This window comes from Rhincodon typus, chromosome 6 (genome assembly GCF_021869965.1).
Source record: "Rhincodon typus isolate 14 chromosome 6, sRhiTyp1.1, whole genome shotgun sequence".
Lineage (NCBI taxonomy): Eukaryota > Metazoa > Chordata > Chondrichthyes > Orectolobiformes > Rhincodontidae > Rhincodon > Rhincodon typus.
In genome coordinates, this window is record NC_063337.1 from 57,106,882 (window position 1) to 57,130,274 (window position 23,393).

A 23,393-nucleotide genomic window follows, 5' to 3' on the forward strand; every position below is an offset into this window, starting at 1 on the left:
CAGCAATGTGGTTGATTCATAACTGCCCTCTGGGCAGTTAGGGATGGGTAATAAATGCTGGCCTAGCCACTGATCCCATGAATGAATACAAAACAACATTCAAGCAAGATTTATAAAAAAGATTAAAATATATAAGGCTGGAATTTCACTTTCCGCAATTTTGGAAACAGGGGACCATAATTTGTGACTCGCCAGCATTAGCTGCAAGTAAGGCTCACTACCCATAAAATTGGTGAACCCTCCACGTTTCTTTGATTTTGCATAGCCACAAGTGATTCTGTGCTGAACATGTCTCCAAGCACTGCTGGCATCCTGTATGTGCTGCAGGAGGCAGTGGAGTGTTATGGTAAAACCGTGTGCTCAATGAAGCCTTTCCCTTCTAAAATAAGATGCTTATAAAAGATAGGTTACTGAGAATCCACATTGGAACATTGTGGAACAGAGGAAAAGACTCCCTGCTTTCGTGATGCTGCCTGAATAATAAATGATCAGAGAGATGGGGTTTAGGAAGGAGACAGGAAGAGATCAAAAATTGAGCCCCTGCAAGAGAAGGGATATCACAGTAACGGTGGCACAATGCTCAGAATGTGGTATCCAGGACATGACAGCAGTGCTGAAAAAATTTAATAATTAGTCAGATTGTCAAAATGAATGAATCCATCTGCACATTTCATCTCTCAACCACTTTTCACATTGCTTAATAAATATCCCTGATCACTTAGCAAGCAGCATGGCCTGACACTCACAGCTATCATCAGGAATACTCATGTCCCCTACACGGTCCTTCCAGTTATGCTAGTTGTGCATATGCCACTACATGCCTCTTCAAAGCTACGACTATTCAGCAATGGTGCATCACTACCTAATTACATTGACATAGCGTCGTGGACATTCAGTCATCTCTCTTGCAGGAGCAAGTTGCCCACAAAAAGGATGATCCAGCTAGCATGCAAACTCTCCAGAGAGCAAAGTTGTAGACATGTGCTGTTGGAGGGAACCAGAACTAGGAACTCATTGAAAAGGACAGAAACACTGATGAAAATGCACACCATGATTTTTAGTGCATTGGCTGGCCTATCTGTTACCCTACAGTAACTGGGAAGGAGCATGAAGGAGTCTGTCTTCACTGTGCGCAAAGCCCTACAAAGAGCTAGGTACTCAGCCTTTTGACTGTGGAAGTGCTGGGACCTCCATAGCAGTACTTCCCAATGACCCATTATAAGATGTTCACTGGCCACTGAGCTTTCACAGCAGCACATGCAGAAGCTTTCCACAGCAGCAGAAGCACAGACAAAGGTCAGGTGATCTCTATGTTGCTGAACAGGCACAAAACTGTTGCCGTGTGAATGCAGAATTTAGTGCTCAACTGGACATACAAAGTACTCACAGCAGTCCAATAATTTATGCTGCAACAAATGATAAAGATTGCTTATGTGCTACCCCAGGGGATCTAGGTGAGGGTAATAACACCATCAAGCATAAATCTGTGGTCCTCATTCAGGACGACAGGATTCATGCTCCCATCACTGCCACTCCACCAGTGCCCTCGCTGTTCATTATTGGGCATTCAGCTGAGTCTGTGGCCACCTATGCCAAAGTGACAAAGATCAATCTTGGACACATCAAGGCTTACAGCTGCTTCAGAAGGTCCTGAATAGTGATCTACACTGTGGTCCACTGACATTCAACAGCCTTACACCAGCCATGCTGCAGTGGTCCTGTGTAGGAACATTAGTTAGGCAAAGGACAAGGATAATTATTCCTGTGTTTTTATGAATCTTCAATGTGTTGTGAGGTAAAACTGTTGGTTGAAAGTTTTTGCTTTTAGTCTTAATGAATTATGTTGACGAAAGAGCTTTTGTGACCAAGACTGTGATGCAGGGTGTTGGGGACGGTGAAATTCATTTCAATTGAAGTGGAGTTTTGCAAAGCAGTTGTTCTCATTCTGTTGAGTTGCATGCAATGGATATGATCTCCTCCCTTCCCCCTGGAGCCAGATTCCAGGACACACAGCTGGACCCTTATAATTTCAAGATTGTAGAGGATGCAGTACACCACTTAAAACAGAGACTCCATGCGGGTGTGTACAGTAGAAACTCCTTTGAGCAATTAAAGCAGCAAGATGTATTACTAAGGAGACTGATAACTTGCTCCACTTTGTTATGGATGGCTACGTGGGTTTCACGCGAAGCTTTCTTATTTTTTTTTGTGGGATGCTGGTTGGGGCCATAATGGAGGGTCCATCCCTTGTAACTAAACAGCCATCCTTTAATGCATCTTCGAGACCTGTAAGCAGTCAGTATTGCAGATTGGCATAGAGCAGAAAACAATCTTTAGCAGACAATTATCAAGATGAATTTCTTGGAGTAGTCATAAACCAACTGCACATTGAGAGAGAGTGAGAGTTGGAAGCCTTTGTAATTGTAATATGATTCCTTGTTGCTGTTGGGGTGGGTGGCACAGAACCCCATACGGTTGTCTGACAATCCGTGTGAACCCATGTGGCTTTTATTCTTTATGATCCCTTCTTAGGGACATGAGATCAAAGTCCCCTTTCTTTCTGTGCAGTGCCTCTCTGATCTCCTTGATGCTTCTATGCAGGGAAAATGACAATAATTGCTGTTATTGTTTGCTTTCAACAGGAATGATCCTATGGTTAGACTGGGCAAAAAATTGACAGTTGTAATATAGTCAATACAGTGTGGAGCTGGAGGAACACAGCAGGTCAGGCAGCATCAGTGGAGCAGGAAAGTCAGAAGGGTTTATACCCTTCATCAGGCCTGGGGATGGGAAAGGGGGTTGGGAAATAAATTGGGGGGTGGTGGTGGTTGGGGCTGGGGGAAGGTAAATGGGATGGTGATAGGTGGATACAGGTAGGGAGTAGTGGAGATTGTTCAATGGGAAGGGTTGGGAGATTTTCAAACTTGTGAATTCTATGTTGAGGCCATCGGGCTGCAAGCTCCTGAGGCGGAATATGAGGTGTTGTTCCTTCAGTTTGCATGTGGCGTCCTTGTGACACTGGAGGCGGCCCAGGATGGACTTGTCACCAAGGGAGTGGGTGGGGCGGTTAAAATAGTTGGCAACTGGAAGGTATTGTTGATTATAGCAGATAGAGCGCAGATACTCCGCAAATCGATCACTGAGTCTGCGCTGGGTCTGACTGATGTAGAGGAGACCACATCGGGAGCAACAGATATGGTAGAGCAATTTGGAGGATATACAGGTGAATTCCTGTCGGATTTGGAAAGATTGTCTGGGGCCTTGAATGGAGGTGAGATGGGAGGTGTAGGGGCAAATGTAGCACCTCCTGTGGTTGCAGGGAAAGGTGTGGGGTTGGTGGGGAGCATGGAGTGGACAGGGGAGTCGCGGAGTGAGCGGTCTGTACGAAAGGCAGATAGGGGTGGGGAGTGAAATATCTCTTTGATCATGGGGTCGGATTGCAGGTGGCAGAAGTGGCGGAGGATGATGCGCTGGATGTGGAGGTTGGTAGGGTGGTATGTGAGGACCAGAGGGACTCTGTCCTTGTTTTTCTTTGGGGGAGGGTGTTAGAGGGCAGAGTGCAGAAAATGCAAGATACGCGGTTGAGGGCATTATAAATCAATAGAGAGGGGAAGTTGCGGTCCTTGAAGTAGGAAGACAGCTGGGATGTCTGTGAGTGACTACTCCTCCTCTCATCCACCCTCCTGCAAGAATGCGAATCCTTACTCGCAATACCTCCACCTTTGCCACATCTGCTCCCAAGATGGATCATTCCACGTGCAGACAAAATCTCCCAACCCCGGCCTCATCACATGTCCAATCCTCCCTCTTATCTCTGCCTCCTTGGCCTGACACAACCTGTCCATCTTCTTTCCCACATACCTGCCCCACCCTTCCCACTGACTAATCTCCACTACCCCCTCCCTGCATCCACCTATCACCATCCTACCTACCTTTCCCAGGCCCCACCCTCCCATTTATTTCTGTGGTCCTTTCCCCACCCCTAGTCCTGATGAAGGGTGTAAACCCGAAACACTGACTTTGCTGCTCTTCTGATGCTGCCTGACTTGCTGTGTTCCTCCAGCTCCACACTGTATTGACTCTGATTCTAGCATCTGCAGTTCTTGCTTTCTCCAGCAGTTGTAAAAGTTAGAGGTTGTCCACGAATAGGAAGAATAGAGAAAGAATATTATTTTATTGGAGAGAAACTGTAGAAGGCTACTGTTCAGAGAAATCTGAGTGTCTTTCTACAGAATTAGAAAAGGTTGGCATACCAAAAGTCAGTATTTCAACAAGTAATTAGAAAGACAAATAGACTGTTGGCCTTTATTGCAAGAGGACTGACATTTGAAAGTTGGAACATCTTGCTATAACTATACATGACATTGATGAGCCTGCTTCTAGAGTACTGGTTATAGTTTCGGTTTCTTTCCTTAAGGATGGATATACCTACATCAGAAGCAGTCAAGAGAAGGTTCACTCAGCCGATTCCTGGGATGAAGGAGTTGTCTTGTGAGGAAAGGTTGAGAAGGTTGGGACTATACCTAATGGAGCTTGTCTTATTGAGATGTAATATTTGAAAAAGGTTTGACAAAGTTAGATACTACTTTTGGAAAACCTAGAACTGGGGGCACATTTTAAAAATAAGTAGATCAGGATGGATTTCCTTTTTCAGAGGGTCATTATTCTTTGGAATTCCCTTCCACAAAGAGCAGGGCAGACTGAGCAATTGAATATATACAAGGTTGAGTAGTTACATTTTTGATGTGTAAGAAAGTTAACAGTGATGGGGGAAGAAGGCAGAAAAATGGAATTAAGGCTGGAATCAGTTCTGTGATTGAACTGAGTGACAGATCAGGCTCGACGGGTCAAATGGCTTACTGCTCTTTCTTGGGATCCTTTACTGACCACTTATGAAGATATTGTTCATGGCTCATTGCTCCATAAGGATGGGTGCTCCAGGGATGTGATTTGTGGGGGCCTTCTATGGACAACCATCTTTCTCCTCTCTGTGCTTAAACTACCCCTGTCTGCCTCCTTCTCCGAATATTTTGTTGTATTTATTTATGTCATGTGAGCCTTGTTGACAAAACCAGTGTTTGTTGCCAATCACTAACTGTCCTTGAGAGGGCTTACTAGGCCATTTCAGAGGGTAGTTAAGAGTCAACAATGTTGCTGTGGGTCTGGAGCCTTCCTCTGGTCAACACATACTTCCAAACTGATTCAGTAACTCACCATAGTGCTTCCACAAACTTTGTGGATAAGATGAATTAAGATAGGAGATGCCTCACCTGGAGCATAAAAATGAATCTCGACTTATGTAATAAATAATGAAGTTCGTGTCTGTTATCTTGCCACTGCTTATAACAACTTCCTGCTGTGATAGTTCTTAATCCTGTAACTTCAACCCAAACAACAGGCCTTCTTGCATTCAAAACCCAGACATAAAAATGGAATGTGGATATAATGACAGCCGTAAAAAAGCTCTTGTGGAGCAAATTGTGGTGTCATCAGACAAAGCATCTAGTATCAGGATAGTTCTGGTAAAATGATGTAGTGTATTCCAGAACAGATTTGAGATATGCTAATCAAGTTTGTATAAGGTGTAAAAGGTGACAGAGGTGCAAGAAGACAAAGTGTGACAAGTGTAGAAGGTGCAGAGTATTGCAGAAGGCATGAAATATGCTGCTGTAAGTGGAAGAAAATGCTGGTACTCAGGAAAGAAGTATGGTGAATGCTGGGATTTCAGGTCATGTAATTTTAGGTAGGGCTAAGCTTGGCATGGTGAAGGATCAAAGTCAGGAGGTTTTTCTGAGCAAACATTGTGTGATCATTAAACCTTGTAGAAAATATTTCTTTAATCAAACTGTACAAATATGCATCTTTGGAGCCAATAGGACTTGAAGCTGGGCCTCCTGGTTTCGAGGTAGCAATAATACCACTGTGCCACAAGAGCCCTATTAAACAATGGAGATTGACCCATGGACTAACTCCCTATGTTCACTACTGCTAAGTGTTGAGCTAAGCTTGAAGTTGGTGGGAACAGGATTTCACTCCTCCTGCCAATCTTCTCCACCTTAACGTTCATTGTAGTGTTGATAAAGCAAGATATCCTTGCAATGTGATAGTTCTTAATCCTGTAACTTCAACCCAAGCAACAGACTTTCTTGCATTCGAAACCCAGGCATAAAAATAGAATGTGGATATAATGACAGCCATAAAAAAAGCCCTTGTGGAGCAAATTGTGGTCTTATCAGACAAAGCTTCTAGTATCAGGATAGTTCTGGTAAAATAATGCAGTGTATTCCAGAACAGATTTGAGGATATGCTAATCAAGCTTGTACAAGGTGTAAAAGGTGACAATCATATCTTTAGCTGCCAACAAGCTAAAGTGCATCTCCCCTTTAAGAAGTTAAGGATACCTCTAAATTGGAACATTGTAAACTTAAATTTGAGATTGCATGAGTTTGTTAATTACTAACAGTCTCCATTAATAGCTATTCATCCTCCTAGCCAGATTTTTATCTACTCCTTTGTCTATCCAACTGTTCTTCTCTCTCTTTCGGCTCTATCCCCAAGTATCATTTACTCCTTAACCCCCCCTGCTCCCCCCCCCCCCCCCCCCCAACCCTATCTTTTGCATATAAACTGACAATTTTCTAACTGCCATCAGTTCTGAGGCTGGGTCACTTGAGTCAAAACATTAACTCTGATTTCTGTCCACCGATGCTGCCAGACCTGCTGAGCTCTTCCAGCAATTTCTATTTTTGTTTTCTTTCTATTCTCGACTCTTCAAAATTATTTGACTGACTTTTCTCAGTTTATTTCCTGTGCACTGCTTGACAATTTTACAATTCCTTTCTATGTCCACTGGCATGAACCTTTGACAATTCTGAACTTTCTCAGTTCTAACAACTTGAAGACTTGTAGACAAGGTCTCCAGGTTTGGAAGATCCATGAACTAACAGTACTTCAGATAAAGTGAATGGTTCCCATGAGAATCGTTAATAGGATTTTCCTGTGAGGAGGAAACTAATTTTCCTTCTGAACTGAATTTATAAATTATGTGGAAAAAACCGTTTTCTGTTCTGAACTGAGGTCAGAAGCTAAACCAATGGCCTCAGTCAGATTTAAAACTAAGCAATATAAAAGAAAATTTATCCATTAACGTCACAGTTGTCCTGCCAGACACTTAGCTGAAATCACATAACTTCTTGGAAATTATGCATCTTTTCCACTGCTCCAAATGATTTTCAGACGTTTTAAAAATCATCACCTTCATAGAACTGACCCCCTAAAAAGTTTCTGCCGCCTCAAAATCCAAATCCTAAATAATGTAAGTATCAAACATGTACTTTTTATTACAATGTTTGATGCACTGTGCATAAGTTAGTTCAATTGACAATACCCAATTTCAGAGTATATCAATCAGAACAATGGAGCATATTACACATGCCTTGTTTTTGATTGTTTCTTCATGAACTCACAAGTAACAGAAAATAGAGTATACTCTTGTGAATTTAAGTTGCTTATTAGTGGGTAACATTAGCTCAATGCAAAAACAAAACTGATTGAACAGAGGTCCAGATAGTTCTGCTATAATGTGTGTTTGTTAATGCGAATTGGCTGTAACGCGATTGATAAATAGTGGGCGCTGTTTGGATAACACAAACTTTCTGCTGTACAGGTATAGCAATTTTCTATAGTGATTTCCCCATAATGCGATTTTCTATGGCCATTTTCTACAGTGCAATTTCCTTTAGTGCAAGGTCACACAAGAATGTAACTATCGCGTTATAGGAGAACTACCTGTATATTGAAAAGGTATAAACTTCCCACTTGTCTCAGAAATGTAAATATGTACAGAGAAAATGTAAAGTGTCACATTCTTTGGAATGTTTTGGAAAGAAATGAGAAATTAACAACCTTGACATGCAAGTTGGTCATCATTTATGATATTAGTTTGATTCATGTATATATTTGACTTCCACAGTTAATACACATATTCCTCTCCTAACAGAGACCTGGGACTGCAGACTCAATAAAGTCAGTTAGAGATGTGTGTACAAGTCGACCTGCTACGACCAACTCAGTTTTATTTCCCAGGTAAGAATCCTTGTACCTATCAAAAACAAGTTCTGAGTAGAAATCAAGTGTAAGAATAATGTTTCTACTTGAGTGCTCTATTTTGTTATAGAACAGCAGGATGCTAATAATCCAATGTTACCAGAAAATGTAACAATAATGTTAAATAATTTATAAACAAACCAACATAAATTTGGGGTTAAGGTTAATAGATTAAAATATTCCTATTGGAATTATAATCAATTAAATTGCATTTAGGTCAATATTCTATGACAAACTTGAGCGCATTTGTAGTCTGGTATTTCAATGCAAAACTGAAGGAGTACTGTGCTGTTGGAGGTGCTGCCTTTTAGATGAAATTATAAGCAGACGCCCTGTCCACTTTTAAAAATAGGGAAGATAATACTTGACCAATGTACTGTATCACCAAAAGTAAATTATCTGATCGTTGATTCCTTTGTTTGCTGTTTTCTCGGTTGTCATATTCATTGTGGCCATGAATAGTTTAAAACAAAAAGACACCGCATCCTATGTTTCATCAATAGGGGCATAAGGTCATTATATGTGTTCCTTTGAAACTGAGCATGATGTTTGTCAAGCTAGATGAATCTTCAGATGAGCTGCTCCCATGGAAAACCTGCACAGACATAAGGCCATCTTCTGTGCTGTAGTCATTCTATGATTCTATGAATTAAGTTTATGAGTTTAAACCTACACTTGGCTTGTATTCAAAATCATATCACTTGTGAAAGGTAGGCTGAGGATTCTGTCTTCATTAGACTGACTAAAAGATTTCAAAATTAGTCAGGATGCCTCATGACCAGAATCCTTGTTTTCTGATGCTATTGGAGGTTCGGTGGGATCTGACAGGACCACTAAAGAATTTCAAGATAATTTTATTAATTCTGCTAAACTGGGATATTAACAATGAAACATAAACAGTCAGGCTTAGATATTGTGTATGGATTGTATGTTGTCCTGAGATTTCTCTGTGTATCTATCTCTGGTCATAACTGTTATCTTACTGTAGGATTTCGCCAGGTGATCTCAATGAAAGAAAATCAGTGCTGTTGTCAATTAAAGAAGAAAACAACAGAGAAAACCATGAAGCCCCCTCTAAATCTGAACAAAATGAACTAAATAGAGAAAGTGAACAAATTGAGAAAATGAAGGAAAGAGAGAAAAGTAGAGAAGCAACAGGTATGATGAATGAAATTACTCCAACTTTAGTTACTAGAATAATAGGGAAACATAAGGCAGTGTGATTCACATTAATTTCTTGATGTTTGCATTTTTGTGATATGTTACCTGCGTATACATATTGAGAGGAAATGGTCCAAGACAGAAGTCACCAAAATACTTTTAATTTGTTCCACTGAAATGATCTTTTACCGTTTAAACAAATTGCTAAAAATATTTTGAATCACATCTCGCCCCTGGACAATTCATATACAACTGATGTCTCATGTTATTGTTCAAATTTTAAAAAAGAGTATTGTATTAAATAAAGGTGAAGGAAAGTTGCCACATTCCCCGATGACCATAGAACTGCTCTCTGAGAGGGATGACTGGTGGTGAGTTTAACCTGAAAGTCACCACACCCCTGATGAGGTGCTAAGTCGAGAAGACAGGGCCTACATGCAGACCTCAGCTGGTGCAGGAATTGAACCCATGCTGTTGGCATCACTTTGCATTGTAAATATGCTATCCAAGCTAACCAATAGCATGATATGATATCATGCACGGAATCTTACATGTTTTTTGCATAAGTGTGAGTTGTGTCGAGTTTTTTGGTGGTATCCTTGCAGGCAAGCCCAGTAACATTTGTCACTGTATCTTACCAAACATGCCTCATTAATTATATACCCTGCTATGATGGCACCCTGCAAGTCCCGTTCTATCCCCAACTTATCACACCCCTTTCCCAGAGCAAATTGCTACTCATTGGATATTAATCAAAAGACCAGCATCCCTGGTGCCTGTGCCAAATTTAAAAGGCCATTGTGCATCCAGACTAGCAGTGACATTCCGAAGCAGCTCACTGGGTTAAGTATGGACACGTCAGAGAAAGGGATTATCCTTTCTCAGGCAGTGATTCTCCAATAGGAACCTGGAGGTTCCTAGTGAAGCAGGTGATAAAAGGATAGGATGACCAGAGGAGGTCGCCCCACCAGAATGTGGAAGCCTGGTCTGAGGGCTCCACTAGTATCAGTGCCATCTTGACGGTGAGGAAGAACAGCCAGAAATGCCGTAAGAAGGTCAATGAACTTCAATGAACTTCCCTGTTCCAGCAGGGTAACAGGGCCACACTCTTCTCTGCTACCTCAAACTCACTCTATTTCTGCTACTACATCCACCTCCCACCAAGGCTCAAACTCTACCACACTCAGCATTGAATATACATCTTACTTAATTTGCTCTCACCCGTAGGCTCCTGCACTACTAATCCTATATGGCTTTTGCACTGCCTAATTCCTTATCTGGGACACTTCACTATCTGCATGAACACTGACTGACAGCTGTGCCACCAATTTCACTTCAATCAATCCCTCTCTCTCTTCCAGGAGAAGACAGTCCACAATAGGGCGGAAAATGCTTGTTTGAATGGAAGGATGCCAAATATTTGGTATGTCATCCCCGATCAGGAGAGAATTCTGGTCCTCGCAGAAGAAGACCAGCATTTCTTCTGACAGGATGCAGAGACATACATGTCCTGACAACTGAATAACGATCATTCTACATTCCTCTACAGCTCTAAGTGATGCCACTGTCAGTGTTATTCATAGTACACGACTTCAAGCGACTGGCTGAAAAAGATTCTCTTTTGGTTTGCTGGTACTACCATCACAGAGGAACAGATCCCCTGAGAAGCCACTTCCTCAAAATTAAAGGATGAGAATACCAAGGCCTGAGAAGAAGCATCAGCAATGCTGTCTCCTGTACCCCTTACTGACACCTACGTTGGAACATTAGGCTTAGAAAGCGTGGGAGCACAATCTACTGAACATCTCACTGCAACAACTTCACAGCTGGCACAGGAGAAAAGTCCCAGGCCACTGGCACTTGGAGGATTGCTAGAGACTTGCTCAGCCCAGACAAGAGAGTGCCCTGTGGTGTTGACAATCAGGGTGAAATAACTGCACAGAGGCCAGTATCCCATCACTGAGTCACCCTTTATTTAAGCTTGCATAATACTTTACACTGTCCGTTTTCCTTGGACCCAGTTCTCAGATTGAACAAAGCCTCTGACATTTCTTTTTATATATGTCAGCCAGGGCTCCCTAATTGGGGCTGTTAACCTGGTTCTATCGGGAACTCATATTCTGAGAGTTCCATTTGGCTGACCTTGTAACAATCACTACATCCCTGCAATTACAAGTCAGGGGATGTAGGCCTGACCTTTTTCTTGTAGCCTCTCCTGGGGTGTTTTCGCACTGGGTTCAGTTCCAACGACTGATCCTCGGATATGGTTGGCATGAACCCGACTGTAGCCTATCTCTCGCGCCCAGAGTGTCTCGGAAGAAATTCATCCTTTTCTTCAGTCGGTAAAGGCGTCAAGGCTGCAACATCTGTCACGTCCATCTCAGACCCCAAGGTGTCTTTGATGCTAAACAGAGGGGAGAACCCACATGTTCTGACAGCGTTTCTAGCTGTTCTGAGGAGTTGGGTATGGTTTAGTTCTGCTCAGTCTGCAGTTTTCAAGCAATCAAGGTGCTTGTTCAGGACCGCCTCACCCATCCGCACTTTGTATGTCACAAGACTTGACCTTGCATTGACCATGCCTCTTACAGTGCAGGGCCATTTCCGTGATTTTTGACACCAAACTTCATCCGCTGAAATAAATTGTCTTTCTTGCTTAGTAGAGTATTGTCCGGCATCGGCATTCCCGATGCCATGATACACACACACACAAATGCCATGCCCCAGATCCATGGAGATCAGATTGAACCTGGTGTGGAGTTGTCTCCCCAGTGGCATCTCTGCTGGAGCTATCCCTGTAGTCCGATAATCCAATAGAAACTGAGACAGTTTGGAACTGAATGAAGCTGTAGGCTGTTTCTTTAAGCCTAACTTCAAACTTTTGACACCTTTTCCCGTCGGACCATTGAATGATGGATGGTATGGAGGTGTTCTTATTTGCCGAATGCCATTTGACTTTAGGAAATACTCAAATTCTTTGCTGGTCCGTTGTCTGTGACCAACCTGTCCGGGAGTCTGTGCATTGCAAAAGATGCTCACAGCTTTTCTATCATCGTCCCTGTGTTTGACAAATGAACTCTATGCATGTCCAACCACATTGAGTGGGTGTCCACAATTACTAAGAACATTAAGCTTATGAAAGGGCTGGCATAGTTGACATGTAACCGAGTCCAGGGTATATGCAGCCATTCCCACAACTGTGGAGGAGCTGCTTGTGGTAATTTTTGTCCTTACTGGCACTCTGGGTACTGCCCCACCAACGCATCTATGTCTGCATCCAGTCCTAGCAACCAGACATAACCTCTTGCCAACATCTTCAGTTTAGACATCCCTGGATGACCCTTGTGGGGTTCAGCCAGTATCAGGTAGCAACCTTTGCTTGGGACAATCATTCTTGCTCCCCATAATAATATGACATCCTGTGTGATGATCTGGTCTCGCTGGGTCCAGAAAGGTTTCAACTCTAGTTGTGATGGCCCTTTTGCTTTCCCCATCACCAACAGCCGTTTTAGTTTAGCTAGGAATGGATCTTTTTGTATCCGCAGTCTGTTATTGTCAGTGGTGACTGGAAGGGTGTGTCCAGACAATTTAAAACCAGCACAGGTTCTTCCAGTGGCGGCACCACCAATGGTGTGTCTGCTAACGGGAGATGGCTCAAGTCATCCACATTTGCTACTTGACCTCCAGGATGGTGTTCCAACTTGTAATTGTATGCACTTAGAATGAGAGCCCACCACTGAATTTGACCTGAAGCTATGGGTGGCATGGCTTTGTCCTCTTTGACTAGCCCTACCAGGAGTTTGTGGTCTGTTACTAGTATAAATTCACATCTGTAAAGGTATTGGTGGAACTTTCTCACATCAAAGATGACTGCCGATCTTTCCTTCTCTATCTGGGCATATTTGTGCTCTGCATCACCCAAAGTCTGAGAAGCATACCTCTTTGGGCATTTCTCTCCATTGGGCCATCTTTTAGCCAACACTACCCTGTTACTGTAGGGAGAGGCATTGCTTGTTAGCACCAGATATTGCTTGGGTGCCAGCGCCTCAGATGATGATAGCTGCTTCTTCACTTCCCTAAGGGCTATGTCTTGACTACAAGACCATTTCCAAAGCTCATCTGTTTTCAATAGCTGGTGTAAAAGTGCCAGGATGGAGGCCAGGTTACTTATTAACTTACTGTAATAATTCAGTAATTCAAGGGAGGAACTAAGCTCAGGTACAGACGTGGGAGCTAGGGCACCTTTGATTGCCCTCACTTTATCTTCCAATGGGTGTAACCCAATCTTGTTAACTCTGTAGAACGCTTAGGTCACTTTGGGTGCATGGAACACATTTTTCCCTACTAAGGTGTATGCCTGCCGTGGAGAAGCTTCTAAGGACTGTGTTCAGGTTCTCTAAGTGCTATTAATTGGACTTCCCTGTTATTAACACATCATCCAGATAAATGTTGCCTGGGGTAGACCTTGTAAAATGTTTTCCATCGTCTGCTGAAAAATGGCATAGACTGATGTTACTCCAGATGGCAGTCTTGTATATTGGTACAAATCCTTATGGGTATTAACTGTAGCATACTCCTGGGAATCCTCACCTAACCACAATTGCAGATACACATGGCTTATGTTCTGCTTTGTGAAGGAAAGACCCCTCCAACAGTTTTATGTGTAGGTCCTCTATGCAAGAGATTGGGTATTCATCCAGCTGCAAGAAGCAGTTTACCATTTGTTTAAAATCCCATCAAAGGTGAACCAACCCGTTGAGCTTCACAATCGATATGACCAGTGATGCCCAGTCTGCAAACTGTACTGGTTTAATGATTCTTCCACTTTCCAACCTCCTGATTTCTACCTGTACTTATGCACATAAGGAAAATGGCACAGGGCGGGCCTTGCAGAATCATGAAATTGCTTCCTGTCAACATGGAAGAAGGTCTTGGCTCCTTTGATAGTCCCTAGACCTTTCTGAAAAACTTCCAGATATTTAATTAGAACATTATTCAGGAAGCCACATTCTAATTTAAACATGTTGATGTAGTTAGTCTAGGTGACTCTTACTCAACCAATTTTGCCGAACTAGGCTTGGGCCCAAGCCTTTTACTACAATCAGTGGTAATTTAACTAGTTTCTTCTCGTACAAGACCAGACCAAAGTTGTACACTTAATCTGTAAAGGTTCCCCAGTATAGGTTCTCAGTCTTGCTGAGGTCTTAGGCAAACTTAAGGGTTGGAGTTCAGAGTGAGCTTTTTTAAAGATTAGTTCTGTATCACTAATACAGCTGAGCCTGTATCAGCCTCCATTAAAACTAGATAATCAGTTAACCAGACATTTATTTTGATTGGTTCTAATTTGGATGTGGCTAAGCAATTTAACAGTTCCAAGCCAGATGTATGTGGGCTTTATAGGATGTGCACTCTCCTGGATACCGGCTTATGAATTGTCTTACTCAATTTGGGCCGAGTGGGACTCTTGAGTCTGCATATTGGCAACAACGACAATGGCTTGCCAGCCCAGATCCTGAAGAAAATATCAACAGTTTGGCCAAGGCTTGGCTTTGGTTTGGGGTTTTGCTGTGGGCTGACCGAGAGTCCGTCTTCAGGATATGTCCTGAGTGAGACTATACAATTGCCTTCACTCAAGTGGTGTCTCCCAAGCTCATTTTGGCCTGGTGAACGTGTCTACATCCATTGGCATAACTCATAATCTCTACTTGCTACATTTTCTAGTGATAAAGCCAGTTGTAGTGCCTGTTTGAAGTCCAGTTGGGCTTCAGCCAGTATACACTTTTGCATAGTCACATCATTAATCCCATATACCAAACGGTCTCTCAGGGTCTCATTAAGGGTTAAACCAAAGTCACATGTTTCTGCTAGTTGTCTTAACCTCGTCAAAAGTCCCAACATGGATTCCCCTGGTTCTCAAACTTTCGAGTAAAACTGATAGCATCTCAGAATTGGAGGAGGCTTGGGGTCACAATATTCCTTTGCTAAATCCATCAACTATTGAAAGGTGTTAGTATCTGGTGTCTCAGGAAATGTTAGGCTCCTAATAACTAAAAATGTAGTGGGTCCACAAGCTGTCAGGAGAATTACTCATGGCTCTTCATCTGCCCAAGTGTCATTTGCTCAGAAAAAATAATGCATTCTTTCCACAAACTGTGCCTAATTTTCAACATCAGATCAAATGAGTCAAACTTCCCAACAGGATAATGCCAGAGTGCTTACTCAACTCAAAGATGATTGTTGCAAGCAAATTTTTTTCTCTCATTGCCACTGAAATAACTCCACAGAGGCGAGTATCCCGTCATGAAGTCACCCTTTATTTACATGTGCATAGTACTTGATATTAGTCCAGCTCCCTCAGAACCAGATCTCTGAGTGAATAGAACTTCTGACACTCCCTTATGTATCTGTCAGCCAGGGCTCCCTCATTGGACCAGGTTAACAGCCTCAATCAGGGAACTCATATTCTACGAGGTCCACCTGCCTAACCTTGTTACAATCACTACACAAGGACTTCCTCCATATGTACAGGGAGGAATTCGCAGACAGATACGTGGGATGCATTGGCCCTCATTGCTGAAAGCTGCAGCAAAGAAGTGAATCACATTTGTTTGGCTATCTCCATGGATTAGTTGGCAGCTACCATGGAGAGACATATCAAGCATCTTGAGTCTGCTGGAGAGGCATACATGCCTACAATCCAGGACCAAAGCCTGGTGATAGGATGAGGAGCCTGGTATGCAACCCCTGCATCACAAGGAGATAGCTCAGTGTCAAGAGGCACCTAGTTGGAGGAAAATCCACACACAAGCCCCTCAGATGTCACCTCTCAGCACACTCCCAGAAGTGGCTGGGCCCTCTAACACCAACTTGCTTGCCCCCTTTGACCCTTGCAATTTGCAGCTGCAAGAGGGTTCAGCTGCATCTGCCACGGAGACCCTCAGCATGTCTGGGCCATTCACATACAAATGCAGCTTGAAGTAATGTCTGTGGGGTGCGTTTGGAAGGTGGCCATGGATCATGCCCTGAAATGCTGTTTGCTACTGAGCAGCAAAGAGACTGATCTCAGCCAGAAATCATCAGGTCCTTGCTCTGTTTTCCACATTGAGATTTCTTGATGTATAGCTTGTTTGCTGTATTTGGTCAGGTAGGAAAATTAACATTAATGAGGTGAGTTTGTCTGTTAATAGGGATTGACACCAGTGGAGCACTGGAACAAATTAATTCTTTTTCTATATTCTATAAGCATATCCCTTGTGTGGTTCACCAAATTCATTTGAAATAATTGAAACTAGTCCCTTTGCATATGTGTGGCTGCACCTTTTCGCACTTCTATGTGAATTTGAGTCTCTTATTCCGAAACTGACAGATCCTTTTTTATATATAGTTGTCAGTTGTACTTTTTCTTTTAGATATTATTGAAGAATTATGACACAGAAAGAGGACATAGGACAAAAAGGAGATAGCTGAAGAGATAGTGGAGGCATTAGAGGTGATCTCTCAGGAATCGCTAGAGTCAGGGAGGGTCCCAGAGGACTTCAAAATCGCTAATGTGACACCCCTGTTTAAAAAGGGAGTAAGGCAAAAGGCTGAAAATTACAGACTGATTGGCCTAACCTTGGTCTTGGGTAAGATTTTGGAGTCCATTGTAAAGGATGAGATTGCTGAATACTTGGAAGTGTATAGTAAAATAGGGCAAAGTCAGCATGGCTTCATAAAGGGGAGGTCATGCCTGACAAATCTGTCAGAATTCTTTGAGGAAATAATGAGCAGGTTAGACCAAGGAGAAGCAATGGATGTTATCTACCTGGTCTTCCAGAAGGCCTTTGACAAGGTACCCCACAGGAGGCTGCTGAGTAAGATAAGGGTCCATGGTGTTGGAGGAAAGGTACTAGCATGGATAGAAGATTGGCTATCTGGCAGAAAGCAGAGACTGGGGTTAAAAGGGTCTTTCTCAGGATGGCAGCCGGTGACGAGTGGTGTTCCACAAGGATCGGTGTTGGGATCACAATTTTTTACTTTATACATTAACGATTTAGATGAACGAAAGATAGGTAGAGGATAGGGATGTATTGAGGATGCGGGGAGGGTGCAGAAGGATTTAGATAGGTTAGGAGAGTGGACAAAGAAGTGGCAGATAGAGTATAACATGGGAAAGTGTGAGGTCAAACACTTTGGTAAGAAGAATAGAAACCTGGACTATTTTCTAAATGGGGAGAAAATTCAGAAATCTGAAGTGCAAAGAGATTTGGGAGTTCTAGAACAGGATTCTCTCATGGTAAACTTACAGGTTGAGTCAGTAGTTAGGAAGTCAAATGCAACTTTGGCATTTATTTTGAGAGGACTTGAATATAAAAGCAGGGATATACTTCTGAGACCCTGTAAGGCTCTGGTGAGGCCACATTTGGAATATTGTGTGCAGTTTTGGGCCCCATATCTCAGGGAAGATGTACTGGCCCTGGAGCTGGTTCAGGGGAGGTTCACAAGAATGGTCCCAGGAATGAAAAGCTTAACATATGAGGAATGTTTGAGGACTCCGGGTCTATACTCGATGGAGTTTAGAAGGAAGAGGTATGATCTAATTGAAACTTACAGAATGCTGAATGGCCTGGACAGAGTGGATGTTGGGAAGATGTTTCCATTGGTAGGAGAATCTAGGACCCGAGGGCACAGCCTTAGAGTAAAGGGAAGACCTTTTAGAATGGAAATGAGGAAAAACTTCTTCAGCCAGAGAGTGGTGAATCTCTGGAATTCACTGCCACAGAAGGCTGTGGAGGCCAGGTCATTGAGTATATTTAAGAGGAGCTAGATAGATTCTTGATTGTCAAGGGGATCAAGGGTTATAGGGAGAAAGTAGGAGAATGGGGTTGAGAAACATATCCGTCATGATTGAATGGCAGAGTAGACTCGATGGGCCGAGTGGCCGAATTTCTGCTCCTATGTCTTATTGTCTTCTGGACATTAGGCCCAATGAGCCCATGTCAACTCTCTAGAGAAATCTAATCAGTACCATTTCCCTGCTGTATCCCTGCTGTATCGATAATCTCCATTTTTACCACTCTCGTAGGCAGTTTGTCATTGCCATTTTCTGCATCAAAAATGTTCGTTATCACATCTGCCCTTTGATTCTAGCCTAAAACATTAAATCTGTGATGATTAGTCTTCCAGTTAATGGGGATTGTTTTTCTGTGCATATTTTATCTAAACCTGTCATAATTTTGTGCACCTCTATCAGATCTTCCCTTCACCTTGCTGTAAGAGGAACAACTTTGGGTTCTCCAAGCTAACCATGTAGCTAAATTCACTCATCCCTGGACCTAATCTCGTTAAGCTCCTCTACTTTAACTCAAAGACCCTCACAACCTTCTTAAAGTGTGGAAACCAAAACTGGATGCAATACTCTTGTGAACTAACCAGAGCTTTATAAATGTTCAACATAACTTCCCTGCTACTTTGCTCAATACTTCTATGTATGAAGCCTGAGATCCTGTACATATACATAAATTCTCAGGTTCCTCTACCCTGGACTGTCTTTCAGACTGTGCCATTAAGTATAGCTTCTGTTAAACACGCAAATTTGTATTTTATCTTAATACAAAATTAACATTTCTCAGTATTAAAATTCCATCTGTTACAGTCTGCTTCTTCTGCTAGCCTGTTTATGCCTGTTGCTGTTGATTTGTATCAACATTGCTGTTGTCCACATCACCAAATTTGACACCACGACAAATCCTGATATTTTTCTCTGCATTCCAATATCCAACATTTTATCACAAGTAGCAGAGGTCCTAATACTGACCCCTCGTGAACACCAGCATCTGCTATTCTGTAGTCAGACTTAGTGTCTGCTTTTAAATCCTTTTCTCTACCTGAAACTGACTCTCCTATTTCTGTGCGTATCCATGGTCTGTGCCTATTGATATCACTGAAAGTCTGCTTAAGCCTGTTCCTGACCCACTGAACTTATTTCTTCCCATTTTGACTCTGCCTTTTCTTCCCTTGTCCATTCTCTTCCCATGTACATCTTTGAATTTTCTGATGCCGTACTTCACTTCAATACTTTTTCAACCCTAACTATCTGCTTTTCACTATGGACATCTAATCTCTCTATACCTGTAGGCCCAACCAGGATGTTCTCCATTTCTTCCTTGAATTGAGGCCCTGATAGCCACCATCCACCATCTGGCTGAACTTAGTCTCTCCTTGAACAATTTGTCTTTCTTACTCCGTCTCACTTTCTCTATATAGAAGTTATTGTTAGGGATACCTGCATGAGCTCTACTTCTCCTGTCTTTTTGTGAGGTATGTGGAACATTCCCACTTTCAATCCTTCTCAGATCCCATTCCCTAACTTTTTCCAGTACATCAGGACCATATCAGTGCTCTTTCTTGCTCTGTCCTGGACCTGGGAATCTTAAATAAATTCTGCTTTCAATTTTCTTCCCTCTTTCCCCTTCACATTGGTCTATCTCCAACACTTCCATTCCTTTTTTCAGCTCTGTGCCAATTTCTGTGGATAGGCTTCACTAATATTCATTATAATCCCACCAACACCCATAGCTACCTCAATTATACTTCCTGAAAAGCTGTTTCCTGTAAAGACACCATTCCATTCTCTCAGTTTCTCTATCTCTGTCATATTTGTTTTGGTAATGTTACCTTCAGCAACAGCGCTTCTGACATTTCTTCCTTTTTCCTCACTTAAAAATTTCTCCACTGTTGCTAACAGAGTCCTCAACTGTGTTCAACCCATTTTCTGCACTTCAGCTCTCAATCCTTTCACAACTATGATTGTACTTTTGTTTCTCTTGTCATCATTTTCCAACCCACTGGGCTCCATATATAAATCCTCCATTATCTCCTCCGTTCATCTCCGCCATTTATGCCACTGCAATGCTAGATCACTACCAAACACATTCCTCCTCTGCACCAGTCAACATTCCAAAAGGACCATTCCCTCAATGACATATAACCCCAAAACCTCTTCCCCTTCCCATGCCATCTTCCTTTGCAATTGTAAAGGTGCAGCACCTTTTTAGTTTCTGTATCTTCATTGTACAAGGTACCAAACAAAGATTCCAAAAGCTGCAATTTATTTGTACTTTTTATTATTCTATTGTATTTGCTGTTTACTATGTGGTCTCTTCCACACTAAAGAGACTAAATGCAGACTGGATACTTGTTTTGTGGAAGGAGGCCATTTGGCCCACTGTGTCTACCCTGGCTCTTCACATGAACATTTTTACTAAATGCCAATCTCCTGCTTTTCCCCCATACTTTCGCACCTTATTTTTATCCAAATAATCATTCAGTGCCCTCTTAAATACCTCAGTTGAACTTCCAGGCAATGCATTTCATGCCCCAACTGCTTGCTGAATGATTATTTTTTCTCATATCCCCTTGCTTCTTTTGCAAGATTGATTTATTGTTGTCGCATATACTGAGATACAGTAAAAAGTGTTGTTTTGTGTGCTATACAGGCAGATTGTACTATGCAAAGTGCCTCAGGGTAGCAGAACAGAGTGCCGAATACAGAGTTAGAGCCGCATAAAAGGTACAGAGAGAGAAAGATCAGAATTAACATTTGAGAGGTCCGTTCAAAAATCTGATAACAGCAGGGAAGAAGCTGTTCTTGAAACTGTTCGTATCTCTATTCAAACTTTTATATCTTCTGACTGACAGAAAAGGGTGGAAGGGAGTATAACTGGGGTAGGAGGGGTCTTTGCTTATGTTGGTTGCTTTTCCAAGGCAGCAGGAAGTATAAATGGAGTCCATGGATGGAAGCCTGGTTTACATGATGCACTGGGCTGTGTTCATGACTCTGTAGTTTCTTGGGAAAAGCAGTTGCCATAACACACTGATGCATCCTGTGGTGCATCAATAAACATTGGTAAGGGTACTTGTGGACATGCTAAATTTCCTTAGCATCCTGAGGAAGTAGAGACATTGTAGTGCTTTCTTGATCATCACATTAACGTGGGTGGACCAGAAAAGGTTGTTGGTGATCATCACTCCCAGGAACTTGACACTCTTGACCATCTCCACCTCAGCACCAATGATGCAGACAGGGGCATGCTCTCCATTCAACATCCTGAAGTCAATGATCAGCTCCTGTGTTTTGCTGACATTGATGGAGAGACTGTTGTTTTTACAACATCCCGCTGAGCACTCGATCTGTTTCCTGTATTCTGCCTTGTCGTTGTTTGAGATCTGACCTACGATGGTGGTGGCATCAGCCAACTTGTAAGTGGAATTGGGGTGGAATATGGACAGTCAGTTGTGAGTGTATAGGGATGGTGAGTTTAACCTGAGACAAAGAATGAGGTTGAGAAGGCAGGACCTTCATTATGACCTCAGCAGGTGCAGGAATTGAGACCATTCTGTTGATGTCACTCTGCATCACAAGCCAGCTGTCCAACCAACTGAGCCAAAAAGTAATACCTAATTGCATTTTTTGATATATAGAATGAGAGAAGAGTTCTTATGCAAGGAGGCAGAAAGTGACAAGCTGTTGCCATGATAATCACTCTGACTTTTATGTCAGGCTTGCTGCTGTCAGTGTTCTTAGGGAAGGAGAGAACTTAGAGTGGCATATAAATGAAGCAGGTTGGGCCAATACAGAGACACAAATGCATGGAAATATGGTAGTTGCTGCACATTGAGCTTCTGAATTTGCCATTCAAACTATTTAACATCCTGTTCTTCTTTCATGTGTAGTTATTGATATTTTGTGACTTTCAAAAGGATGACCCAAGCACATGTTTCCTGAAGGAGCCTATTTTCAATACACATGTTAAGATTGTGCAGTCCTGCATCTAATTTTAAGGCATTAATGGATAGGTAACTGTAAAGTTGCCATAGCTCCCCAGGGCATAGTAACCTCAGCCAGAGCAGGAATTGAACCCACATTATTGGCATTACTCTGCATTGTAAACCAGCTGTCCAACGAATTGAGCTAAACACTTCATAAGCTAAGTTTCTCAAACTGCAGGCCCAATTACAGGACTGAAACTGCTGGTTTGTTTGATCCATCATTAATTATATAGTTTTGACATTTTTTAAATCAGTCTGTTTGCGACACTGAAAGATTAAGTATCTCCGGGCTTAGCTGTACATCTGCCTCTGATCTCTCAAAGTCTGATTTCTGTAAAGAAACTTGTGTTTCATCTGCAGAATGAACCAGTTTCCAACTACTTAACATTCACTAGAAATTTGACTATATCTATGCTGTTGCAAAAGAGACCTCTGTGTAAGCCAACTGAGAGAACCTTAACTGAATATTGACTTTCTGGACTCTAATTCATGTGAACTAAGTTGATATCTTTGATTTTAAGAAATTTGTAATTTGTACCATTTTTTAAACTTCAATTTGTCTCCTTCTTGACAAATTGAATGTGTCTCATAAATTATTAAAATACATGACTACATAATTGTCAAAGGGAGAAACAAAATACAAAATTAAATTTAAAAAACCATATTTGTTATGCACAGAAGAGGAGGACAGTAATAATAATTCATTACACCCATCACAGAAGAGAGAGAGGTGAAACACGCAGTCCTGGACAGACTGCTCCATGCATATCCTAAAGCTATTTAGAGATCTTTGTAGGCCCTAAGAGAGCATGGTATTCCATTTTTCCCCACAAAAATGATTAGTCCCAATGCTGTCCATATTTTCTGCCCCCACTCTGATACTATTGCCTTCTCTTCTCACAGGAAATATCTGATTTGGCTGTGTGGTGGAGCCAACGTAGACAAGCGCACCATTGTTTTTAGATATTATACTGTTCTATCCCACAGTCACTTCTTGTTGCAACTGCTTTGATTGCTTCAAGTACGTCTTTCTTTTGGTGTTCTTTATGCCGCCTTTTCACTTCTGGCTATCCTCTCATTCTGTGTGCTTCTTCCTCTTTACTTCTCTCACTCTTACGTTTCATTTTATTTTTGCTCCTCAGTCATTTCCATTTTTTTCCCTTCCTTGTTGACCATAACCTTTAAAATTTTCACTCTCCATCTTCTCTTTTTTTCCCCCACCTTTTGGCTGCTCTTTGCCAGTAGGAAGCCAGCATTTTGCAATTTGCAGTGCATGTAGTATTTGTAATACATCTGCCAAGTAATGTTAATGTGTTTAA

At 42.1% G+C, this 23,393-nt stretch overlaps 1 protein-coding gene across 1 annotated transcript in view; it reads left to right on the plus strand.

The window, feature by feature from the left end:
* Nucleotides 1-23,393, plus strand: part of LOC109931074 (coiled-coil domain-containing protein 81) — a 100,969-nt gene that overhangs the window by 24,557 nt on the left and 53,019 nt on the right. The window contains exons 7-8 of the mRNA XM_048598484.1: nucleotides 8,000-8,085; nucleotides 9,095-9,264. Coding sequence (XP_048454441.1) covers nucleotides 8,000-8,085; nucleotides 9,095-9,264 — 256 coding nt within the window. The remainder of the gene's footprint in view (nucleotides 1-7,999; nucleotides 8,086-9,094; nucleotides 9,265-23,393) is intronic.